The 20,103-nt window shown below is 44.3% G+C and overlaps 1 protein-coding gene across 5 annotated transcripts in view; it reads left to right on the top strand.

The window, feature by feature from the left end:
- The window catches only part of FBRS (fibrosin), a 1,655,257-nt gene that overhangs the window by 522,476 nt on the left and 1,112,678 nt on the right, over window positions 1–20,103 (top strand). For all 5 annotated transcript variants that reach the window (XM_044086630.1, XM_044086634.1, XM_044086633.1 and 2 more), the window contains exon 3: window positions 520–609. In XM_044086630.1, the coding sequence (XP_043942565.1) occupies window positions 520–609 (90 nt within the window). The remainder of the gene's footprint in view (window positions 1–519; window positions 610–20,103) is intronic.

Below are 20,103 nucleotides of genomic sequence, written 5' to 3' on the forward strand. Positions count from 1 at the left end.
GGAGGCCTTAAGTGGAAAAGTTGCCAGCTTTTATCTCTCTTAAGGGCGGATAACTAACTCTCATTAGAATATGACATTTGAGATTACGCGTTGCTGCAGGTGCATAACTTCAGTTTTTCATATGTTGAATTATCCACCATATTTTTGCAAATGTAACTAAATTTAATGTAGTAGTAAAGCAAAAAAAATGTACATGAACTGTTGCGAAAGATCCGTAGACCATAAGTATCAGTGCATGTATTTAAGTTTACATTGTCATCAATTTTGTGAAATGTGTACTACTATTAGAGTTGTACTTGCTGCGTATTTGTTGTAAGAGTTGTACTTGCTACATATTTGTTTTATTCTGATTGTGAAATTTTTCTACAGTCATTTTTTTACTAATGTCAGTTGAATAAAGCATTGAGCTGTGTTATGGGAAGGGTTAAGATGTACCATATTTCTATAACATTTGAGTTCAAATTTGTTTTAATATTTTGACATGTAATAATGCCAGGATCTGTGTTTTTCTCTTTGTAGAGAAAGTCCAGTCGTGGCAGTGAGAGCGATGTTTTGAAAGGTGAGAGTGGACGAGCGGGACACAGCAACTCCCAAGGAATTGCCAGTGATGTAAGTAAACATCGGTGGAACTTTGCTGGTTGTGTAATTGGTTACAGCTTGCAAGGAAAAAGAGTGATACTACTTGACCTTTGCTAGTCTGAAGAAGTTATCTGACATTATGCGTTAGTGAGGCATTGGTCTCTGCTTTGACTCTGATTTTCAGGATGGGTTCTGATGCGTGATGTACTGGTATGCAGATTTAACTGTTCGGCATGCATTGGTGAAGGTTTTGGTAAAGGATACATTTGAAAGTTGAGTATTTGTGGGGAACATAGCTGGAGGCTGGATGCAATAAAGGATGGGGCTCTTGCCTGGATATGGTGCATGATTGCTTAACAGCTGCACCTAGGTCTTATCTGGTCAGAGTACAGTTGGACAGAAAAGGCAGCTTTATCAGGGGGTATGTTTGGCATAACTAGTTGAGGCATCTGGAAGTTATCCAATCACCAAACTCTGTACATTTTGCACATTACCTCATTGCCTCTTACACTTCCCACATTATATTGAGACCTTTCACTGGCCCCACCGAGTCCTTACACACAGTCATCATAACTTGGCAGCATGAGGAGTGCATCATAACAAAACGCCCAGTATTAAAACCTAGCCCAACTAAAAAAAAAAGCATTGTAATTGTCAGGATCTGTTGCGTGCAAAACAGACTTACTTCAGACTAATGTTAAGTGTAATTGTTAGTGGTTAGGTTAGCAAGGATTTAGTATCTAACACAAGGTGATTGTTCATGATTACGGGTAGTTATAACAGTTGGCATGGTTAATAATTAAGGATAACTAAAATAGGGTAATTTTTAATATTGACTAGGTTAATAAGGATTACGGGTATTTCTTTACTAGGTAATTTAACAATGATTAAAGGTAACCAAGACAGGATTATTGCACATGATGGAGTGAACAGTCTAAGAAAGTTCTCCCTCTTGGTTCTGTGTCAAGATAAGGTGGAATTATTTAAACATCCTTAAAAATATAGGTAAATTATATCCACTTGGTGAAACTTAGTGAAACCCTCCAGTTTTTGGAATTCAGTCAGTGGTTCACGTTCATGCAGTTAGACTGGCTTAAATGCTTGTTATGATACAGTGAGATATGCAATGGCCAGAAGTGCTATGCAGCAAATGGGCTTCATTTATCCCCCAGGTATTAAATTCTGAAAAGATATTTTCCAGTGCTATAATTCCAAAAATATTGGAAGTGAAGGTGCTTTGTTAAATGTTAGAAATCTTAACATTAAAATGGTAAGAGCTTTTCTATCCTTGGGGTTTATTTATATCTATATCTGTACTGCTACGAAACCTGGTTTAAAGATCCAAAATGTATGTATAGCTTGCATCTCCTTGTATTGGTGCAGATCCGTTGAGATAGGCGGCAGTGTGTCACTATTTATAATAGCATCAGACTAGAATGCTAGACTATCGACTCAAGGGGTCTTTTTAAGCGTAGCCATGCTTCCCATTAAAATTTGATAGATATTTGTTCCCCAATTTTGTTGAGGTACAATATAGTTGGTTATGGGTGGCTGAGTTTTTCCAAGCTTCCTCTCCGTAACAGAGGTATAGGTACCAGACTAGGGAATATTTATGGTTTCCCCATCCAATTTTAAGAGTTTCACTTGAATAAGTGCAGGGATAAACTCTACTTCACATGGATGGGATTCCTATTTCACAGAAGGGAGAGCCTCTGAGGCACATACCCGTCCTTCTGTTATGTCCTGTTTATGTTGCAGTTAAGGTTTAGGTCCTTGGGTCGGGTGTTCCTGGTGCTGTTTTGTTGGACAGATGTGAAAGAGGTCCATTAGGGCTGGATAGGAAGATGCTTTGTAGGCCAGGCATAGGTTACGACTCGGCAGCTTGTAGGAGATCGAATATAAGGAAAAGGCTTTGAGGTGGGCTGCTTAGGACTTGTTTTCCACACTGTGTATTCATTTTCTGAGGAATCTCTGAGAATGCCACGGGTGTTGCATATGCCTGGCCAGGTAGATACTGAAGTGGATGTACTCAGTGATTGGTCTTATGAGAGCAGAGTATATTGGAATGATGACATATTTGAATCTAGTTTCCATGCCCCTTCTTATAATATGAAAAGCACTTGAAATTCAGATGCCAAGAGGTCAGCTTGGAATCTAAATTGCTTAAACAGTAAATACTAGTGACATTGAATGTAATGATGTAGGAACTTTAATGTATGTCATTTCTGTTCCCTGCAGCACTTGAGGATTTCCTTCTCAAAATTTAGGCTGCAAAAATTAGTACAGTCTACTTGGAGGGATTAACTACTGAGGTAGTGATGTGGTCAGCTAGTGAATATCACACGAATATACAAAAATATTAAGGGACTGTGTCGATCAAAACATTTTGGAAAAAATGTAACATCCAGAATAGGTGCAGGGTCATAAACGTATTGACCAACTCAGGATCATTTTGCTCCACATCATGGCTATACCCTTATAAAATATGCAAGAGCATCATCAGAAACTTAAAAGTAAAATCAAACTTGGTCATAAATATAGGGGGTTATGATTGGGTCACTGATCATAACCTGCTTATGTGTCCGAGACATCAGTGCCAAGAAGATTGAGAGGTGAATCGTGGCAGCCATGTAGAGAGCAGATAATTTAAGGTTGTGATCAGTCATACTGTCATAATTCTTCATGGTGTACTACTGGTTACAGGGAAAGAAATTGCAAAGTGTTTTGCCGGCTTTCAAAGCCATAAAACACTTGGTTGATGCTGTCAGGCACTGTAACATCATCCATTACATGTACATTCACCTCCACGCCCCTCAAAAGTCCAGATTTCCGCAAAATGTCCATATTATTGGTCTGTCCCTTATAAAATCTGTGATTTTTGGGTCAACTATTGTGCCTTGAAGTCACTAAATAATATGCGTTTGAGTTTGAGCTTGTGTCCATGAATGGATGTTAACACATCCTTAAATAAACTTAGCTTCTAGAATAACAGGAAGTTAGGGACACATTACTGGTAGGGATAGCAGGCATAAACAAATCTTTTATTTCTTCGCTGTCATTTGCTGGTGGGTTTTTACTGCCTAGCACTATACCCGAACTTAACTTTTAGCTGGGAGTGCTCAACAGTGGTTGAGGTCCGTCACATGCCACTCTAGCACATAACTAGCTTTGTCTTTTTCTGAATTTTGGAGCATAACTAATGGAAAAGATGCAGAAAAGATGTAAATATTAATGATGACTGGGATATTGTATATAGTAAAACAAGTGTATAAGATATTGTGGCTGAATTATGTAACGTACGTCATTCATGCGTACTAGAAATGCTAAAACTTTTATAGGTAAAGTTAAACAAAAACTGCGGTGAAATCACCAAGATATTTGTTAGAAAAGTAGCTGTTTTACGTTTTAGAAATTACCCTCGTCATAAAAAAAAGTTATGGATTACGAAAGTCTTTATCAAGTCTAACTGATCTGGTTAAGAACTGATTTTAAAGACTGAAAAAAGAAACCTATTCTTTAATTACATCAGAAAACTGAAAAGGGACAGCAGTGAATGGAATGTGTAATTAGTAAACGCTTGTCACCCAGTCAGAGGACATGAGACGTGTGAAGAAAGATTTTGTGCCGGCTTCCCAGTAAGTAGAGGTTCCAAGTACAAGGAGAGCTCTCCCCTACCTAATTATAGATGTTCTTCATGCAAACGTCAGTGATGCAGTAGTACTTGCTGGGGGAGGGGGGCTTCAGCCACAGAAGGTCAGGCATCTGGCCCCACTTCCAGAGCTCATTCCATCTTTACTTCTAGGTAAGGCAGATGTTTTTCGTGTTTCACTGTTGCAGTCATTACATTTGGGTTATCTGCCTGCAGGTAGCCCTCTGCTGGCCTGAATACCAGAGACTTGAATTCCTGCATCTGATGCTGTCCTCCTCTTCCATGACATTAGGGGTATAAAACATGCAGCCGATGCCATTACATCAGTCTTTCTTGCCGCATGGTGCCCGAAGCAAAAGCAGTTCGCAAGTGCCAGTCGGCAGACTCCTGAAATTTTCGTTTTCGAGTTTCAGAACCGAAGTCTTCAAAAAAGCTAAGTACCTCGTTGAGGATCCTTTTTTCTTGCTTTTAAACTGATGTCAGTAAAAGTTAACAATTGTATTACCTGTGGAAAGCAAATACCTCGTCAGAGACAAACCGCACAGGTGCAAAACTGCCGCCGACGCTTCTGCTAAGCTAGTCGCCAGTTCGCCGGTACTCAGTGAGGCGCTTTCGCAGCCCCTGATACCCGCTACTTCAGATTCGCAGGCCTCTGCTGAGACCCTTTCAGAGTCCAGTATGCCGCGAGATGCTTCGACTGTGGAACCTGCGGATGTCTTTACCTTAGATGGGTCCAGAGCTGCTGTGCAGGTACTGACTTCTGAGGGTGTATTCAGGCCACCCGACTTGCATTTCAAACCGGCGCCGTCTTCTTCAAGGCCTAAAACTCGACCCACACCTAGAAAACTGATGTCCAAACAGCATGGTCAGGCCCATATGCCTAAAAAACAAATGATAAGAATGGCTGAAGACCTCATTACTTTAATTAGGGGAAGTCAGCCTTCCCACTCTGAGACCTAGAACTGATTTTCCTTCTCATTCTTCTGATCAAGATTCTGAAATTTCTGTTTCTTCTGATTACCAGGATTTGCCCTTATCTACCTATGAGGATTTTGATGCAGAGGATTCCATTCCCTTTGCTTCCCCTCCAGAAGTTTTTTCTTTTGGTGAAACCTTGCATTCTCTTAGGGAGCATTTCCGCTGGGAAAGCCAGGGATTACTGACTCCAAAAAGAGGCTTAGGGAATTCTTACTCCTCCCTCAACACAGGCCTTTAGCTGTCCCTCCTGTTCTGGACATTATAGATGATGCCTTATAGATGATGCCTTATTGGAATCTAGTTTGGCCCCAGACTCTCTACCTCCAGCTCCCAGAAAACCTGACAGGTATTAGAGTACTTGACTCTCACAAGTTTCTCGTCAAGAATCCTACTGTGGATCCAGAGACCATTTCCCAAGGACCAAAAGGCATTAAGGCTACTACTGCTAAAAACCCTATCCCCTCTGATAGAGATTCCAGGGCCTTGGACAGATGGGGTAAGAAGGTATACACTTCTGCTGCTTTGGCCATTAGGGCCTTGAACTGCCAGTTTCATATGTTAAAGTATCAACAGCATATTATGGGACTACTTAAACAGAAAATGATGTTAATTGCTGACTCTGCTGAATATAACTAATTACAAGATTTAATGCATTCTGCTGAACAAGTTGGTAAACATACTTTGCAGTGTGGTTTTGATTCTTTAGAAGCATCTTGCAGGGCTGCTGTCACTGGGTCTGTACTTAGAAGGCCTGCTTGGCTTAAGAAGCAAAACTTGCCAGATCATGTTAAAGCTAAATTACTGGATGCTCCCTTAAACCAAGACCACCTGTTTGGCAACAAAGCAGAACTTGTCCTTAAAAAGATGGAGGAAAAAGCTAAATCTATGCAAACTGTTAAATATTTCCTGTAAGTACAGCCTCCCAGATTTAGTAGGCATTGGCCTTCTAAGAATTGGTCCTTTCCAGTCTCTTCTAGGCCTTCTCAGCCAAACCCAGGAACAGCAGACCACCTTGGCCACAGTCTCAAGGTTCACACAGGCCTAAGCAGTGGGGGGCTCCCACTTTCAAAGCTGGAAGTAGTAAGACTTCCCCCCCCCCTATGGAAAGATGTCACAATGACTTAACCCTTCCAACCCTGCTCAACTACCTGCTCCCTTAAGGGAAAAGATCGCACTGCATGCAAAAATCTGGGAAATCATTACCCAGGACAAATGGGTTTTAAATGTAGTTTTCCAAGGATACAGGTTCCACTTCCACACCCTACCAACCTCAAATGGTTGGCCAGACCTACCCCCAAATCAGTGGACAGAGGCCCAACAGCAGGTTCTCTCTCTTTTAAGTATCAGGGCTACTCAACCTGTCCCAGCAGAAGAAAGGGGACAAGGTTTTTACTCAAGACTTTTCCTGGTACTCAGAAAAGACAGTTCCTGGCATCCTGTCCTGGATCTCTATTTATTTATTTATTTAATTAATTTATTTATATTTGTTGACTGGGAGTGTCCGACTGGACATAGGTCCATTTTCAGCGGAGGCCCGGGGAGAAAAGCTCCACAGCTAAAATAAACAGACCGTAGTTACATTGGATTACATAGCGATTATCAATTTACATAGCAATTACTTAAAACATATTTACAGATGAAGAACATAGTACATCAGTAGACAACTAGAATCTTTATCTGTGAAGTACATAACAGACATTAACAAATGTTACAAGAAGTAGTTCCTGCTGTATAATAAGCACTGGCTTATGAGCATCTGAAAAAAAACAAATAATTTGTTTTCGTGTTACTGGTTCTTCCTCCTTGGATTATCGTTGGTTCTTATGAGCATCTGAGCTTGCTATAATCAAGGTAGTTAGTGGAGTGGAAAGAAAGGTAGTGGTTGGATGGGGAGGGTGATATTAGAGTGGGAGTTGCAAGGGCATAGCCAGCATGTTTTAGGTGCTTTTAGTAAAGTTTTGAAGTGGGTGCATGATGGTATGGAGGTAATTGTGGGTGGGAGGGAGTTCCATAATTTGGCTATGATGCAAGAGAATAGTGCTTCACCAGCAGAGTTATTGGCTTTAGTGATTTTTGTTGCTGGATCTTGGTGGTCTGGTGGTGCGATAGGGTTGGAGTAGATTCTGGAGGGATGGGACATTTAGTGGATAATTTACTAGTTTGTGGGCAAGTGAGAGTTGATACCATTGAAGGAGGTGAGGGAGTTCAAGCCAGCCCAGTTCAGCAAGTGAGAGACAGTGGTGACTATGGTAGGATGCCCCTGTGGCGAATTTGGCGATTTTGTTGTAGCAGGTCTCTAGCTTGTTTAAATCTCATTGCCTTAGGTTGGTATATATTGGACAGACATAAAGTAGGGTGGAGATAAGGTGGGAATTTGCTATTGAAATCTTTGCTGCTTTGGTGAGAAGTTACTTATTTCTGTATAGCGCTCCTAGTTTTTTGTGGACTTTTTTTATGGTCAAGGATATGTGAATGTCAAATTTTAGTTTGTCTATTTCCACTCCTAGCAATTTGGTGTGTTCAGTTGGGTATATAGTGGTGTTGTCTTTTGCTGTGATGTTAGTGAGAGTTGTTTTGAGTATGTTTGGTGGGTTGGAAGATGAGTAGTTTAGTTTTGTTTGGGTTGAGTATTACTTGGGCATCGGATAACCAAGTTTCAACAGAGGAAAAGGCTTCCTGTGTGACTTTTTGCAGTTTGGGTAGGGACTGGGCTGAGCAGATGATGGTTGAGTCATCTGTGTATTGTACGAGTGTGCCATGTTTGGTGGCAGAGGCTAGTTTATTGGGGAAAACAGAGGAGTAGGGGGTCCAAGGATGGATCCTTGGGGAACCCCTATGGAGACAGGTAGTTGGGGAGATGTCATTCTGCCATACAACGGATTGTTGGCGGTCAGACAGGTAACTGAAACCAGTTGGTGACAGATTGTGAGAAGGATAGGTTATTGAGGACAGAGAAGTTAGTTGTGTGGGACCATGTCAAATTCTTTAGATAGGTCTTAGGAAAAGTAGCAGAGGAGAGATAGCCATTGTTTTTATGCTGAAGGATAGTGTTAGTAAAGGAGAGTAAGGCAGTGGTGGTACTATGGTTTGGTCGGAAGCCATGCTGATTACTGGAAAGGAGGTTCTATTCTATTCTAAACACCTTTTTGGTAATCCCAAAATTCAAAATGCTAGCACTTCAACAGCTGCTTCCTATGCTAGGCAGAGATGCCTGGTTGGCAACACTGGACTTAAAGGAAGCTTACCTGCACATTCCAATAAGGGAATCTTGCAGAAAATACCTACGCTTCAGAGCAGGCTCTATGCACTGTCAGTTCTCTGCACTTCCCTTTGGCGTATCTACTGCGCCCAGGGTATTCACAAAGTGTCTAGCTCCAGCCATTGCATTTTGCAGGCAGAGAAATGTTCAAATATACCCGTACCTGGACGATTGTCTGATTCAGGCAGAAAGCCAGGACATGCTATTAAAACATCTGGCATTTGTAAAGAAACTTCTAAACTCACTGGGGTACACCATAAACGAAAAGAAATCTCATCTAGTACCCTGCCAGCAGATTGTATTCCTGGGAGCAAGCTTGAACACAACTTCCCAGATGGCTCATCTCACGCCAGAGAAACAAGTTTGACAGCCTACTTCAAACTACTTGGCCACAAAGACCCAGCTATCTGCAAGGAAAATCCTGCAAGCCCTGGGGTTCATGGCCTTTTCCATTCTACTAATTCCATGTGCAAGACTGCATATGGGGAAACTACAATGGTATCTAAAAAGCCTATGGTGTCAACATTATCAGGACCTGGAATCAATGATTCCTATCATTCCTGTTATAAAGACAAGAGTTCCTTTGGTGGACAGAGGCCTGCCAACTCAACAAGGGGCTCCCTTTCAATCTACCCCCTGCTGCCCAAACCCTGACTACAGAAGCATCAGACTATGCATGTGGGGGGGGGGGGGGGGGACTCACTTGGCAGAGCGGTGCATTCAGGGCAAATGGAACTCGAATCAGATGCACCTGCATAGCAACCAAAAAGAAATGTTAGCTGTACAGAATTCCCTGACAGCCTTCAAAGACCACATCCTTCCAGGACATTTATTGGTAAAGACAGACAATACCACAGATGTTCGTGTTTCACTGTTGCAGTCATTGCAGTTGGGTTATCCTGCTAGCAGGCTACCCGCAGTCAGCCCGAGTTCCAAAGTCTAGGTCCGGCGTTGGTTGCTGTCGCCTCCTCCATGATATCAGTGCGCCAGGGGTATAAAAGATGCAGCCAATGCCATTTTCTTCAGTCTTTCTTGCCGCACGGTGCCTGAAGCAAAAGCAGTTCACAAGTGCCGGTTGGCCGACTACTGAGATTTTCAAATTCGAATTTCAGATCCGAAGTCTTCATTAAAGCTAAGTACCCCGTTGGGGAAACTTTTTTTCTTGCTCCAGACCGATGTCAGAAAATGTTAATAATTGTATTTCTTGTGGGAAACAAATACCTCAAGTATTTTCATGCTTACTGTATTCCTTGCCTAGGCTCTGACCACGACGTTGCTAGTTGTCTGTTTTGTGCTAGATTTAACCAACGCACTGTTAAGCGTCGGTACAATTTTGCATTTCATTATTTTGGCAGAAGATTCAATTATATAATGCTGTCAGAACAGCTGACTACCGGAGTTTATAAAAAGCACAAAGAAAAATAAAAAGACAGGCATCCGAGGTCCAAAACCGATGAAGCTTCCGTTAGGCCAGTCGACAGTTCTCAGTAAGGTGCTTTCGCAACCCCTGACGCCGGCTACCTCAGAGCCACAGGCTGCTTCCGACTCCCACGTGGAGCCGACTAGGCCGCTGGAAACTCAAGGTATTGGACATTTGGAAACTATTCCTTGAGATGGGTCCGGAGCCGCTGAGCAGGCATCGGCTTCTGAGGTTTTCAGGCCTACACAATTATATGTAAAACCAACTTCAGCTTCAAAGGCAAAGACTAAAGCAGCTCTAAAGACAAAGAAACAAGTACAGCATTCTCCTTCACAGGCCTCCATGCCTAAAAAACAGATGCTTAAAATGGCCGAAGACCTAATTACTTTGATCAGGGGTTCCCATCCCCTCCTGGTAAAAGGCCTAGGCAAGAGATAGAATATGAATCTTCAGATCAGGTTTCCATTTCTTCTGATTCCTCTTCTGAACAGAAAGGATTCTGATGCTGAAGAATCTATCCCTTCAGCATCTCCTCCTGAGGATTATTCTTGTGGGGAGACCCTGCATACTATGAGGGAGCATTTCCACTGGGAGAACCAAGATTACTCAGAATCCAAGAAAAGGCTCAGAGACTTCCTTTTATTGCCTCAGCACAGGCCCCTTGCTATTCCTCCTGTTTTAGACATTGTAGATGATGTATTTTCAGAGTCCGGTCTGTCTCCTGACTCTCTACCACCAGCTCCTGTTAAGCCAGACAGATACTACAGGGTTCCTGATTCACATAAATTTCTTTACAAAAACCCTGCTGCTGACCCAGAAACCATTTCTCAGCGTCCCAAGGGGGGGTCAAGGCTTCCACTGCAAAAAACCCTATCCCCTCTGATGGGGATTCTAGGGCCCTGAACAGATGGGGGGAAAAGATTTACACTTCAGCTACCTTGGCTGTAAGAGCTTTAAATTGTCAGTTTCATATGCGTAAATGTCAGCAATATCTTATGTCACTACTTAAACAGAAAATGTTGACAAATGCAGAATGTGCAGAAAACAAAGAAATGCAGGATTTATTGCATGCAGCTGAACAAGTGGGAAAAGCATACTTTGCAATGTGGTTTTGATTCTCTAGAGGCCTCCTGCAGGGCCGCAGTTACAGGTTCTGTCATTAGGAGGCATGCTTGGTAAAAAGAACAGAATCTACCTGATCATGTTAAAGCAAAACTATTAGTTGCTCCATTAAAACATATACCTTGTTTGGTGTTAAAGCAGAGGAGATGTTGAAGAAAATGGAGGACAAAGCTAAGTCTTTGCAAACAGTGAAGGATTTCTTATAGGTGCAGCCTCCCAGATTTAGCAGGAATTGGCCTACAAAGAATTGGTCCTTTCCAGTGTCAGGCCAAAAAGGCAGATACAGATGCCCCAGAGGCAGATCACAGCCTCAAGGCTCATACAGGCCTCAACAATGGGGTGCTTCTACCCCCAAATGCGGAGAGGAAAAATCACAGCCATACAGGAAACAGTCTCAATGACTTCCCCTGCCAGCAGCAAGCACTTAACTTCTGGCAGCTCCTTTGGGGGGAAAACTAGCACTTTTTTCACAAAATTGGCACATGATCACCCAGGACAAATGAGTCTTAAATATCGTATCTCAAGGCTACAGGTTCCACTTTCACACCCTGCCAAGGCCAGATGGTATGCCAGACCTGCCACACAATCACTGGGCAGAGGCACACAAACAAGTTTCATCTCTCGTGGACATGAGAGCCATTCAGCAAGTACCACAGCAAGAGCAGGGACAAGGATTTTACTCCAGGATATTCTTGGTACCCAGACAGGACAAAGCCTGGAGACCAATACTGGACCTGTCTATTCTAAACACATTTCTGGATATTCCAAAATTCAAAATGTTAACTCTGCAGCAGCTTCTGCCCATGCTGGACAAGAAGGCATGGCTTGTGACTTTAAACCTAAAAGAGGCATACCTGCACGTCCCAATCAGACAATCATGCTGAAGATACCTCAGATTTATAGCCGGCTCAATGCACTACCAATTCTCTGCACTGCCCTTTGGTTTATCTACTGCGCCTAGGGTTTTCACAAAATGCCTGGCAACAATAATTGCATTTTGCAGACAAAGAGGAATACAAATATATCCTTACTTGGACGACTGCCTTATTCAAGCAGAGAACAAGGACATTCTACTACAGCATCTGGCATTTGTAAAAAGATTACTAACAGGTCTAGGGTACACAGTAAACGAAAAGAAATCAAAACTCGTACCCTCTCGAGATAATATTCCTGGGTACAAGCTTAAATACATCTGCCCAGATGGCTTATCTCATGCCAGACAGACAACTGACTACTTATTTCAAAATGTTGGCAACAGACCCAGTTATCTGCAAGAAAAATTCTGCAGGCTTTGGGCTTCATGGCATTCTGCATACTGCTAATTCCATATGCAAGACTGCATATGAGGAAACTTCAGTGGTATCTTAAAAAGTGTTTGGACTTTTGCCACGGCTTGGAAACAATTACCCTCATTCCCTGCCTGCAACAGGAGTTTTTAGATGGTGGGCAAAAGCCTGTCACCTCAACATGGGACAGCCATTCACCTTACCCACACCCAGGCAGACATTGACAACAGATGCATCAGATTATGCCTGGGGGGCCCATATGGCAGGAAGATTTATTCAGGGCACATGGTCCGCAAGTCAAATGCATCTACTTATCGATCAAAAAGAGATGCTAGCTGTTCAGAATGCCCAAACAGCCTTTAAGGATCTACTTCATCCAGGACAACTACTGATAGACTGACAATACTACAGTCGTGGTACATAAACAAGCAGGGAGGCACGCATTCCTACCCCCTCTGCAGACTAGCCATGAACTTGTGGGACACAGCACTGACTTACAAAGTACATCTGCAAGCACAATTTTTGGCAGGAAGGGTAAGTACTCTGGCAGACAAACTAAGCAGAAACCTAATGGATCCCCACGAGTGGAAATTGGATCCACAAGTCTTCAGCATGATAACAAGGAACTGGGGATGCCCGGACATAGACCTATTTGCCTCCCCTCACAGCTGCCAACTACAGAGATTCTGCACAAGGACTTATCACAAGCAAGCATGGAAAGTGGATGCTCCATCTTTCAGCTGGAAAAACCTAACAGTATATGCCTTTCCTCCTCTGCCTCTCCTCCCCAAGGTACTCCTCAAGGTCAGACACGAGAAGCCAAAAATGATACTGATTGCCCCAGACTGGCCCCGCCAGCACTGGTACCCAATCCTAAAGAGCATGTCTCAATGCCCACCTTGGACATTACCTCAAATTGCTCACTTACTGACCCAACAAGACAGTCCGATACTGCACAGCCAACTCAGGACCTTAAACCTGGTAGCTTGGCGGTTAATGTAGCCATTCAAGACCCACCTCTCTGTAAAGCTGTGATGGATGTTATTTTGGAGGCCAGGAGGCCTAGCACCAGAAAATCTTATGCAGAAAAATGGAAGAGATTCTGTGCTTGGAACCAGGCGCAAGGTATTGACACCACTGTTCCAAATATTCCTCAGATTTTGCAATACTTAAGTGAGATGCTGGATAAAGGCCTTTCCTTTTCATCAATTAAAATTCATGTCTCTGCCATTTCAGCTCATTACAATACAGAACCACCTATTTTTTCTCATCCATTACTAAGGCAGTACCTCACAGGGGCCAAAAACATAAGACCTCCAAGGAGAGCACCAATACCTGCATGGGACCTCAGCTATGTCTTGGAAAAACTCGCACTGCCTCTGTTCGAGCCAGCCTCTGCAGCTGATATAAAATTCTTATCCTGGAAAACAGCTCTGCTCCTTGCAATAACCTCCGCTAGAAGGGTCTCAGAGTTACAGGCACTCATGGCTGTGGAACCTTTTATCATTTTCTATCCTGACAGGGTTTCTCTAAGGTAAAACCCTACATTTATGCCTAAGGTAGTGTCCAGTGTGGCCCTGAACCAAACAATTAATTTGCCTACCTTCTACCCAAACTCACAGAATAAGGGTGAGAAACTTCTACATTCTTTGGACATTCACAGACAGCTACGCTTCTACTTGGATAGAACCAAAGCTTTCAGAAAGACTGAACAACTACTAGTGGCATATGCTGCAGGATCTCAAGGAAAGCCTATCTCGAAACAGACTATTTCAAAGTGGATAGGCCACTGCATTTGTTTGTGCTATTCACAGCATGACAAATCATTAGGTCACATTCAACCAGAGCAGCAGCCACTTCAGCAGCCTTCCTCAGAGGAGTACCAACCAAAGACATCTTAGAGGCTGCAACTTGTTCAGTGCATCCTTTTACAAAGCACTTTCACTTACCTCTCTACTCTAAATCCAGGGCATGCTTTGCCACTGCAGTTCTGCAGGGCCTGATAGCCTCTCCTTATCCTATTTAGCACCAGCCTCCCAACCTTAGCTTTGGGATTCAACCCAATTGTAATGACTGGAACAGTGAAACACGATGAACGTAGTACAGTTGTGTACCTACCATAAATGTAGATGTTCGAGTGTATTCACTGTTGCAATCCAGGTTACCCTCCCACCATCCCCCTTTTCCTTGCTGGGACTTATCTGTACTTCTCTATTCTATACAACCTATGTGGTGTATTTGCTTGAAGATGAAGGCAAAGTTGATTTTTGTGTATGCATGTTTATTGGCATAATTTAGCCTACCTTTTTAGGAGCACCTGACATCTGGGGCAAGAAAAACTGAAGAAAATGGCGTCTGCTGCATCTTTTATACCCCTGGCGCACTGACATTAGGGAGGAGGCAACAGCAACAGACGCCGGGCTGACTGCGGGTAGCCTGCCAGCAGGATAATCCAATTGTAATGGCTACAACAGTGAATACACTCGAACATCTACATTTATGGTAGGTATGCAACTGTACTTTGTGGTACATAAACAAGCAGGGGGGGGGGGTTCCCACTCGTACCATCTCTGCAGACGAGCCATGGCTTTGTTTAACACAGCCTTGAGCTACCAAGTGCACCTACAAGCTCAATTCTTGCCAGGCAAGCTAAATTCACTGGCAGACGACCTAAGCCGAAATCTCATGGAGCCAAACGAATGGAGACTGGAACCAAAAATATTCAACCTTTTGAAGAACAAATGGGGGACTCTAGAGATAGATCTGTTTGCCTCCCCTCAGAACTACCAATTGGAGAAATTCTGCACAAGGACTCCACACAGTCAAGCTTGGAAAGTGGATGCCCTGTCCTTTACCTGGGAAAGCCCCTCAGTTTATGCCTTTCCCTCTCTGCCTCTCCTCTCGAAGGTTCTGCTAAAGATCAAACAGGACAGACCAAGGACAATACTAATTGCACCAGACTGGCCTCAACAGTACTGGTACCCACTCTTGTACAGTATGATACTGCTGGATCCATGGCACCTACCTCAGACACCTTCCCTGCTGTCCCAGCAGGCGGAACAGATTCTGCACCCTTGGCTTAAAACCCTGAACCTTGCAGCCTGACTAATTCCTTGAGCTCTGCAATAGCATCTCTCAGTAAGCAGGTGCTAGATGTCATCCTGGAAGCAAGGAGACCTAGTACTAGAAAATCCTATGCTGAAAAGAGGAAATATACTGTTCCTGGAGCCAGACTCAGGGATGGGTACTGCGGTGCCCAGCTTACCTCATATTCTTCAGTACTTAACAGAAATGCTCCACAGGGGCCTATTCTTCTTGTCAATTAAAATTCCTGCCTCTGCCATTTCATCACATTATAGTACTGATCCACCCCTCTTCTCTCACCCCCTGTTAAAGCAATTCCTCAGAGGGGCTAAAAATCTAAGACCCCCCCAGGCGAGCCCCTACTCCAGCCTGGGACCTTAACTTGGTATTGGAAAAGCTCACTCTCCCTCCATTTGAACCAGCTGCTACTGCTGAGTTGAAATTCCTTTCCTGGAAAACAGCCTTCCTTCTAGCCATCACTTCAGCAAGAAGAGTGTCTGAACTACAGGTCCTCATGGCAGTGGAGCCCTTCATTATCTTCCATGCAGACAGGGTTTCCCTCAGGACCAGTCCTTCCTTTATGTCCAAGGTGGTGTCTAGTGTGGCTCTAAATCAGTCCATTAATTTGCCTACCTTTTTCCCTGAGTCCACAAAACAAAGGAGAGAGAATACTGCACTCTGGACGTGCACAGACAACTTAGATTTTATTTGGACAGGTCTAAGCTTCTCAGAAAATCTGAGCAGCTGCTAGCTGCCTTTGCTGCAGGGGCAGAGGGGAAGGCCATTTCAAAGCAAACCATTTATAAATGGATAGCCCATTGCATTCATTTCTGCTATAAGCACCATGGAAAACCTGCCCCACATGGGATAAGATCACATTCCACCAGGGCTGGCATCTACCTCTACAGCCTTTCTCAGAGGAGTCCCTACCAGGGACATCCTAGAAGCTGCTGCCTGGAACTCTGTTCATACTTTCACCAAGCATTACCACTTGCCTTTTTTTCTAAATCCAGAGCTGGTTTTGCCACTGCAGTTTTGCAGGGCTTAATAGTTGGCACTAATGCTCTCTAAATTCCTTCTCCCTTCCTTTGTTTTGGGAATCTACCCAAATGTAATGACTGCAGCAGTGAAACATGAAGAATGTAGTACAGTTGTATACACTTACCATAAATGTAGATGTTCAAGTGTATTCACTGTTGCAGTCCTGGTTACCCTCCCTCCAGCTCCCTGACTTCTCTTGGCTCTACCTTTCCTTTTTGTTTGGTGTATTTGCTTTTTGTTGGTGGTGTAACATAACATATAATTGTTTCCCATTATGGGGACATCTGACATCTGGAGCAAGAAAAACTGATGTAATGGCGTCTGCTGCATGTGTTATACCCCTGACGTCATGGAAGAGGAGACAGCATCTGACGCAGGAATCTCAACACTCTGGTATTCAGGCCGGCTGAGGGCTACCTGCAGGCAGATAACCCAAATGCAATGACTGCAAGAGTGAATACACTCGAACAGCTACATTTATGGTAATTGTACACAACTGTACTTTGTCTGCTGTTAGGGACATTAGTATGTTGTGTAAAGCTGACTTACACTTGTGCCATTTCTTTTCAGTTTGCATTGTGTTAAAGTCTGTAATCTGCTCCACAACTCGGCCTACATCAGTACCCCATTTTCATTTAGTGCCATTTCTGTATATTTGCTGTAGTTGAGATTAGCTGTGTGATCTGAAGTAGTTAACTTTATTTATCTGCAACCTGTGGGTATTTGGATCCATATTGGATCCGAGCCGGCAACATTTTATCAAGCATCTGCTCCAAGCTCCTCCCCTTACCCATAATCCCTCACCTCTCCTAACTTCCCCCAGATCTCGTTTGCCGTTTCATGTGTACGTATCATGGTCTCCGTAGCTCCACGTTTGGTAGAGAAAGTGGAACTTTTGATTCTTAAGTTAGTGTGTGAGTGTAGTTGTTTGTGATAGCCCTTCCTCCCCTTCGTCTTGTCGTCAGTTTGTTTAAAAAAAAATGGAAAGTTTGAGTTTATTTCTTGAAAAGACTAGGCCTAGCCATCCCCTGAGTGTGTGTCTAGTTTAGCGTTTGGCTCAGTGGAGCACATCATGGCTGGCCAGCCCAAACCAATATTCAGGAAATGCACAGTGTGTGGCTACAAGCTTTCACCGGCTGATGGCCACACTGTGTGTTTGCCTTGGCGTTCCCCATCTTAGTTTGCCATGTGCTGTGTGTGCAGGGTTCAGTCTCTGAGCCCTTAGAGAGGAAGGCAAAACTGGTAGCCAAAGGCCTGTTAACAGTTTCTGCCTTAGAGACTGCCTCGACATCAGCTCCTGTAGCCTACCAACCCCCCCCCCCCCAGGCTGGGACTCAACCTCCCTCTAAGCCTGCTGAGGCGGGGAGAAAAGCTACAGACAAGGACAAAAAAGACAGAGAAAAGGGTAGAGATGCACTGCAAGCGATTTCCTGAGTGGGAGCCTTTTCCCAGTCCACCTGTGAAAGTTGTTAGGACCACTTCTCCTCTGCTCCATTCCCTGAGGTTCTCCCCGGAGCTGACGGAGCCCTTGGATCGGAGACCTTCAAAGTGGTCTCACAGGGCCAGATCAAAGTCAGTCGCCTCCTCGCGGTCGACTCTGAGTCTATCTGAGCTTGACATGGACAAGATGATACGGAGATTCATTCGGACCCAAATGGGAGTCTTGCCAAGCCCCTCTGTGACCAGATAGGGGACATCTATGCCCTTCTTCCTTCCTGTCTCTACTTCCCTGATCCGACCATCGGTCTCTGGGTTATGGATCCGTGGAGCTGGGGGTTTGGCGCCGACGGTTCCTCCAACCTCGATGGAGGCCATTACCTTCAGTTCCTTGGATCAGATTTGTTTGGATCCGAGCAACTCTCGGGGCTGAGAACAGGGAGCCAGATCCGAGGGAACGGAGATTTCTTCGGTTCCGACTTTGTCTGATCCGAGCTGATGTTCTTCGTGTTTTACTGTTGCAGTCATTACAATTGGGGAATCTGCTGGCATGTTGCCCTTAGTCGGCCTGAATTCCAAAGTCTTGGGTCCTGCGTCTGTTGCTGTCTCCTCTTCCATGACGTCCGGTCATCAGGGGTATAAAACAAGCAGCCAACGCCATTTTCTTCAGTCTTTCTTGCCGCGCGGCACCCGAAGCAGAAGCATTTCACAAGTGCCGGTTGGCCGACTTCTGAAATATTCGAAGTTGAGTTTCAGAACCTAAGTCTTCACTAAAGCTAAGTACCCTGTTGGGGAAACTTTTTTCTTGCTCCATTCCGATGTCAAAAAAAAGTTAATAACTGTATTACTTGTGGGAAGCAAATACCTCATAAGGATTTCCATTTATACTGTATTCCTTGCCTAGGCCCTGATCACAATGTGCCTGGCTGTCGGTTTTGTGCTAGATTTAACCAACGCAGTATTAAGCGTCGGTATATTTTTGCCTCAAAGTATTTTGGAAACGGATTTAACTACCCAGAAATGTCGTCGGATAGCAATTTGACTACCGGAGTACATAAAAAGCACAAAGTAATGAACAGAGGGAGACGGTCGAGGTCCAAAACCAACGACAAAGCTTCTCCTAAGCCAGTCGCGGTTTGCCGGTACTCAGGTGCTTTTGCAGCCCCTGATACCCACTACTTTCAAGTCGCAGGCCCGTATCGACACCCATGTGGAGTCCAGCATGCCGCAAGATGCTCAAAATATTGGACCCACGGATGTATCTCCCTCGGATGGGTCCAGAGCAGCTGAGTAGGCACTGGCTTCTGAGGGTGTATTCAGACCTCAACATTTTTAGATCAAACAGACGACAGATGCAAAATCAAAGACAATAGCAACTTCTAAAAACTAAAAAACTGAAGCCTGAACCACGTGCACAGGCCTCTATGCCTAAAAAACAGATGATCAAAATGGCTGAAGACCTTATTACCTTGATCAGGGGTTCCCATCCTCCAGATAAGAGGCGTAGGCAAGACACTGATTATAAATCTTCAGTTTCTGTTTCCTCTGATACCTCTTCTGATCAGGAATTATCTATACCGACTTTGTCTGATCCGAGCCGTTCGGCTACCTTGGCCTCGGCCCCTGTCCTCACTACGGAGCTGGGGAGAACTTCTTCCTTGTTGGTTGCCAAGGAGGTGTGCTCTCCTTCGGCCTTCGACGTGGTGCCTTGGACGCCACCCAGGCTCCCTTGGATTTGGTCACGACTCCCATCAGCTTGTCCCAGGGACAGCCTGTGCCAGAGAACCCCCAGGTGGATCCCATCGTGGAACCCCCCCATGACTTAAGAGCCCTCTTCAGAGAGTCCTGCTGAGGAGGCCCCATGTAAGCATTCGTGTAAGAGGAGGCACATGAAGTCCCCTGAGTCCGTCACGGAAGATACTGACTTGGATGAAGGTGAGGGTTCCCCCAGGTCACCTCCCGAGGATGTCTCCTTTGGAGACATCATAGAAATCATCCGCCAGAGGGGAGGTTGGTCAGCCCCAAAACCCTCAATGAATGAGACAGTATTCTTGGAGGCCTTTGGCATAGGCCCATCTACATCCTGGGTGTTCCCTTCCTGCATATCCATTAGTGGTTCTTATCACCACGCGGGCATGGAAGGAGCCTAACACCATAGAGCCAGAACCCAAATGCCCAGACAGGATCTTTTCTCCTCCCACAGACATACAGGCTTGGTACAAAGGGATACCCTGTGGATGCTGTGGTG

This window comes from Protopterus annectens, chromosome 10.part0, assembly GCF_019279795.1.
Source record: "Protopterus annectens isolate FY-2018-M chromosome 10.part0, PAN1.0, whole genome shotgun sequence".
Taxonomy (NCBI): Eukaryota; Metazoa; Chordata; order Ceratodontiformes; family Protopteridae; genus Protopterus; species Protopterus annectens.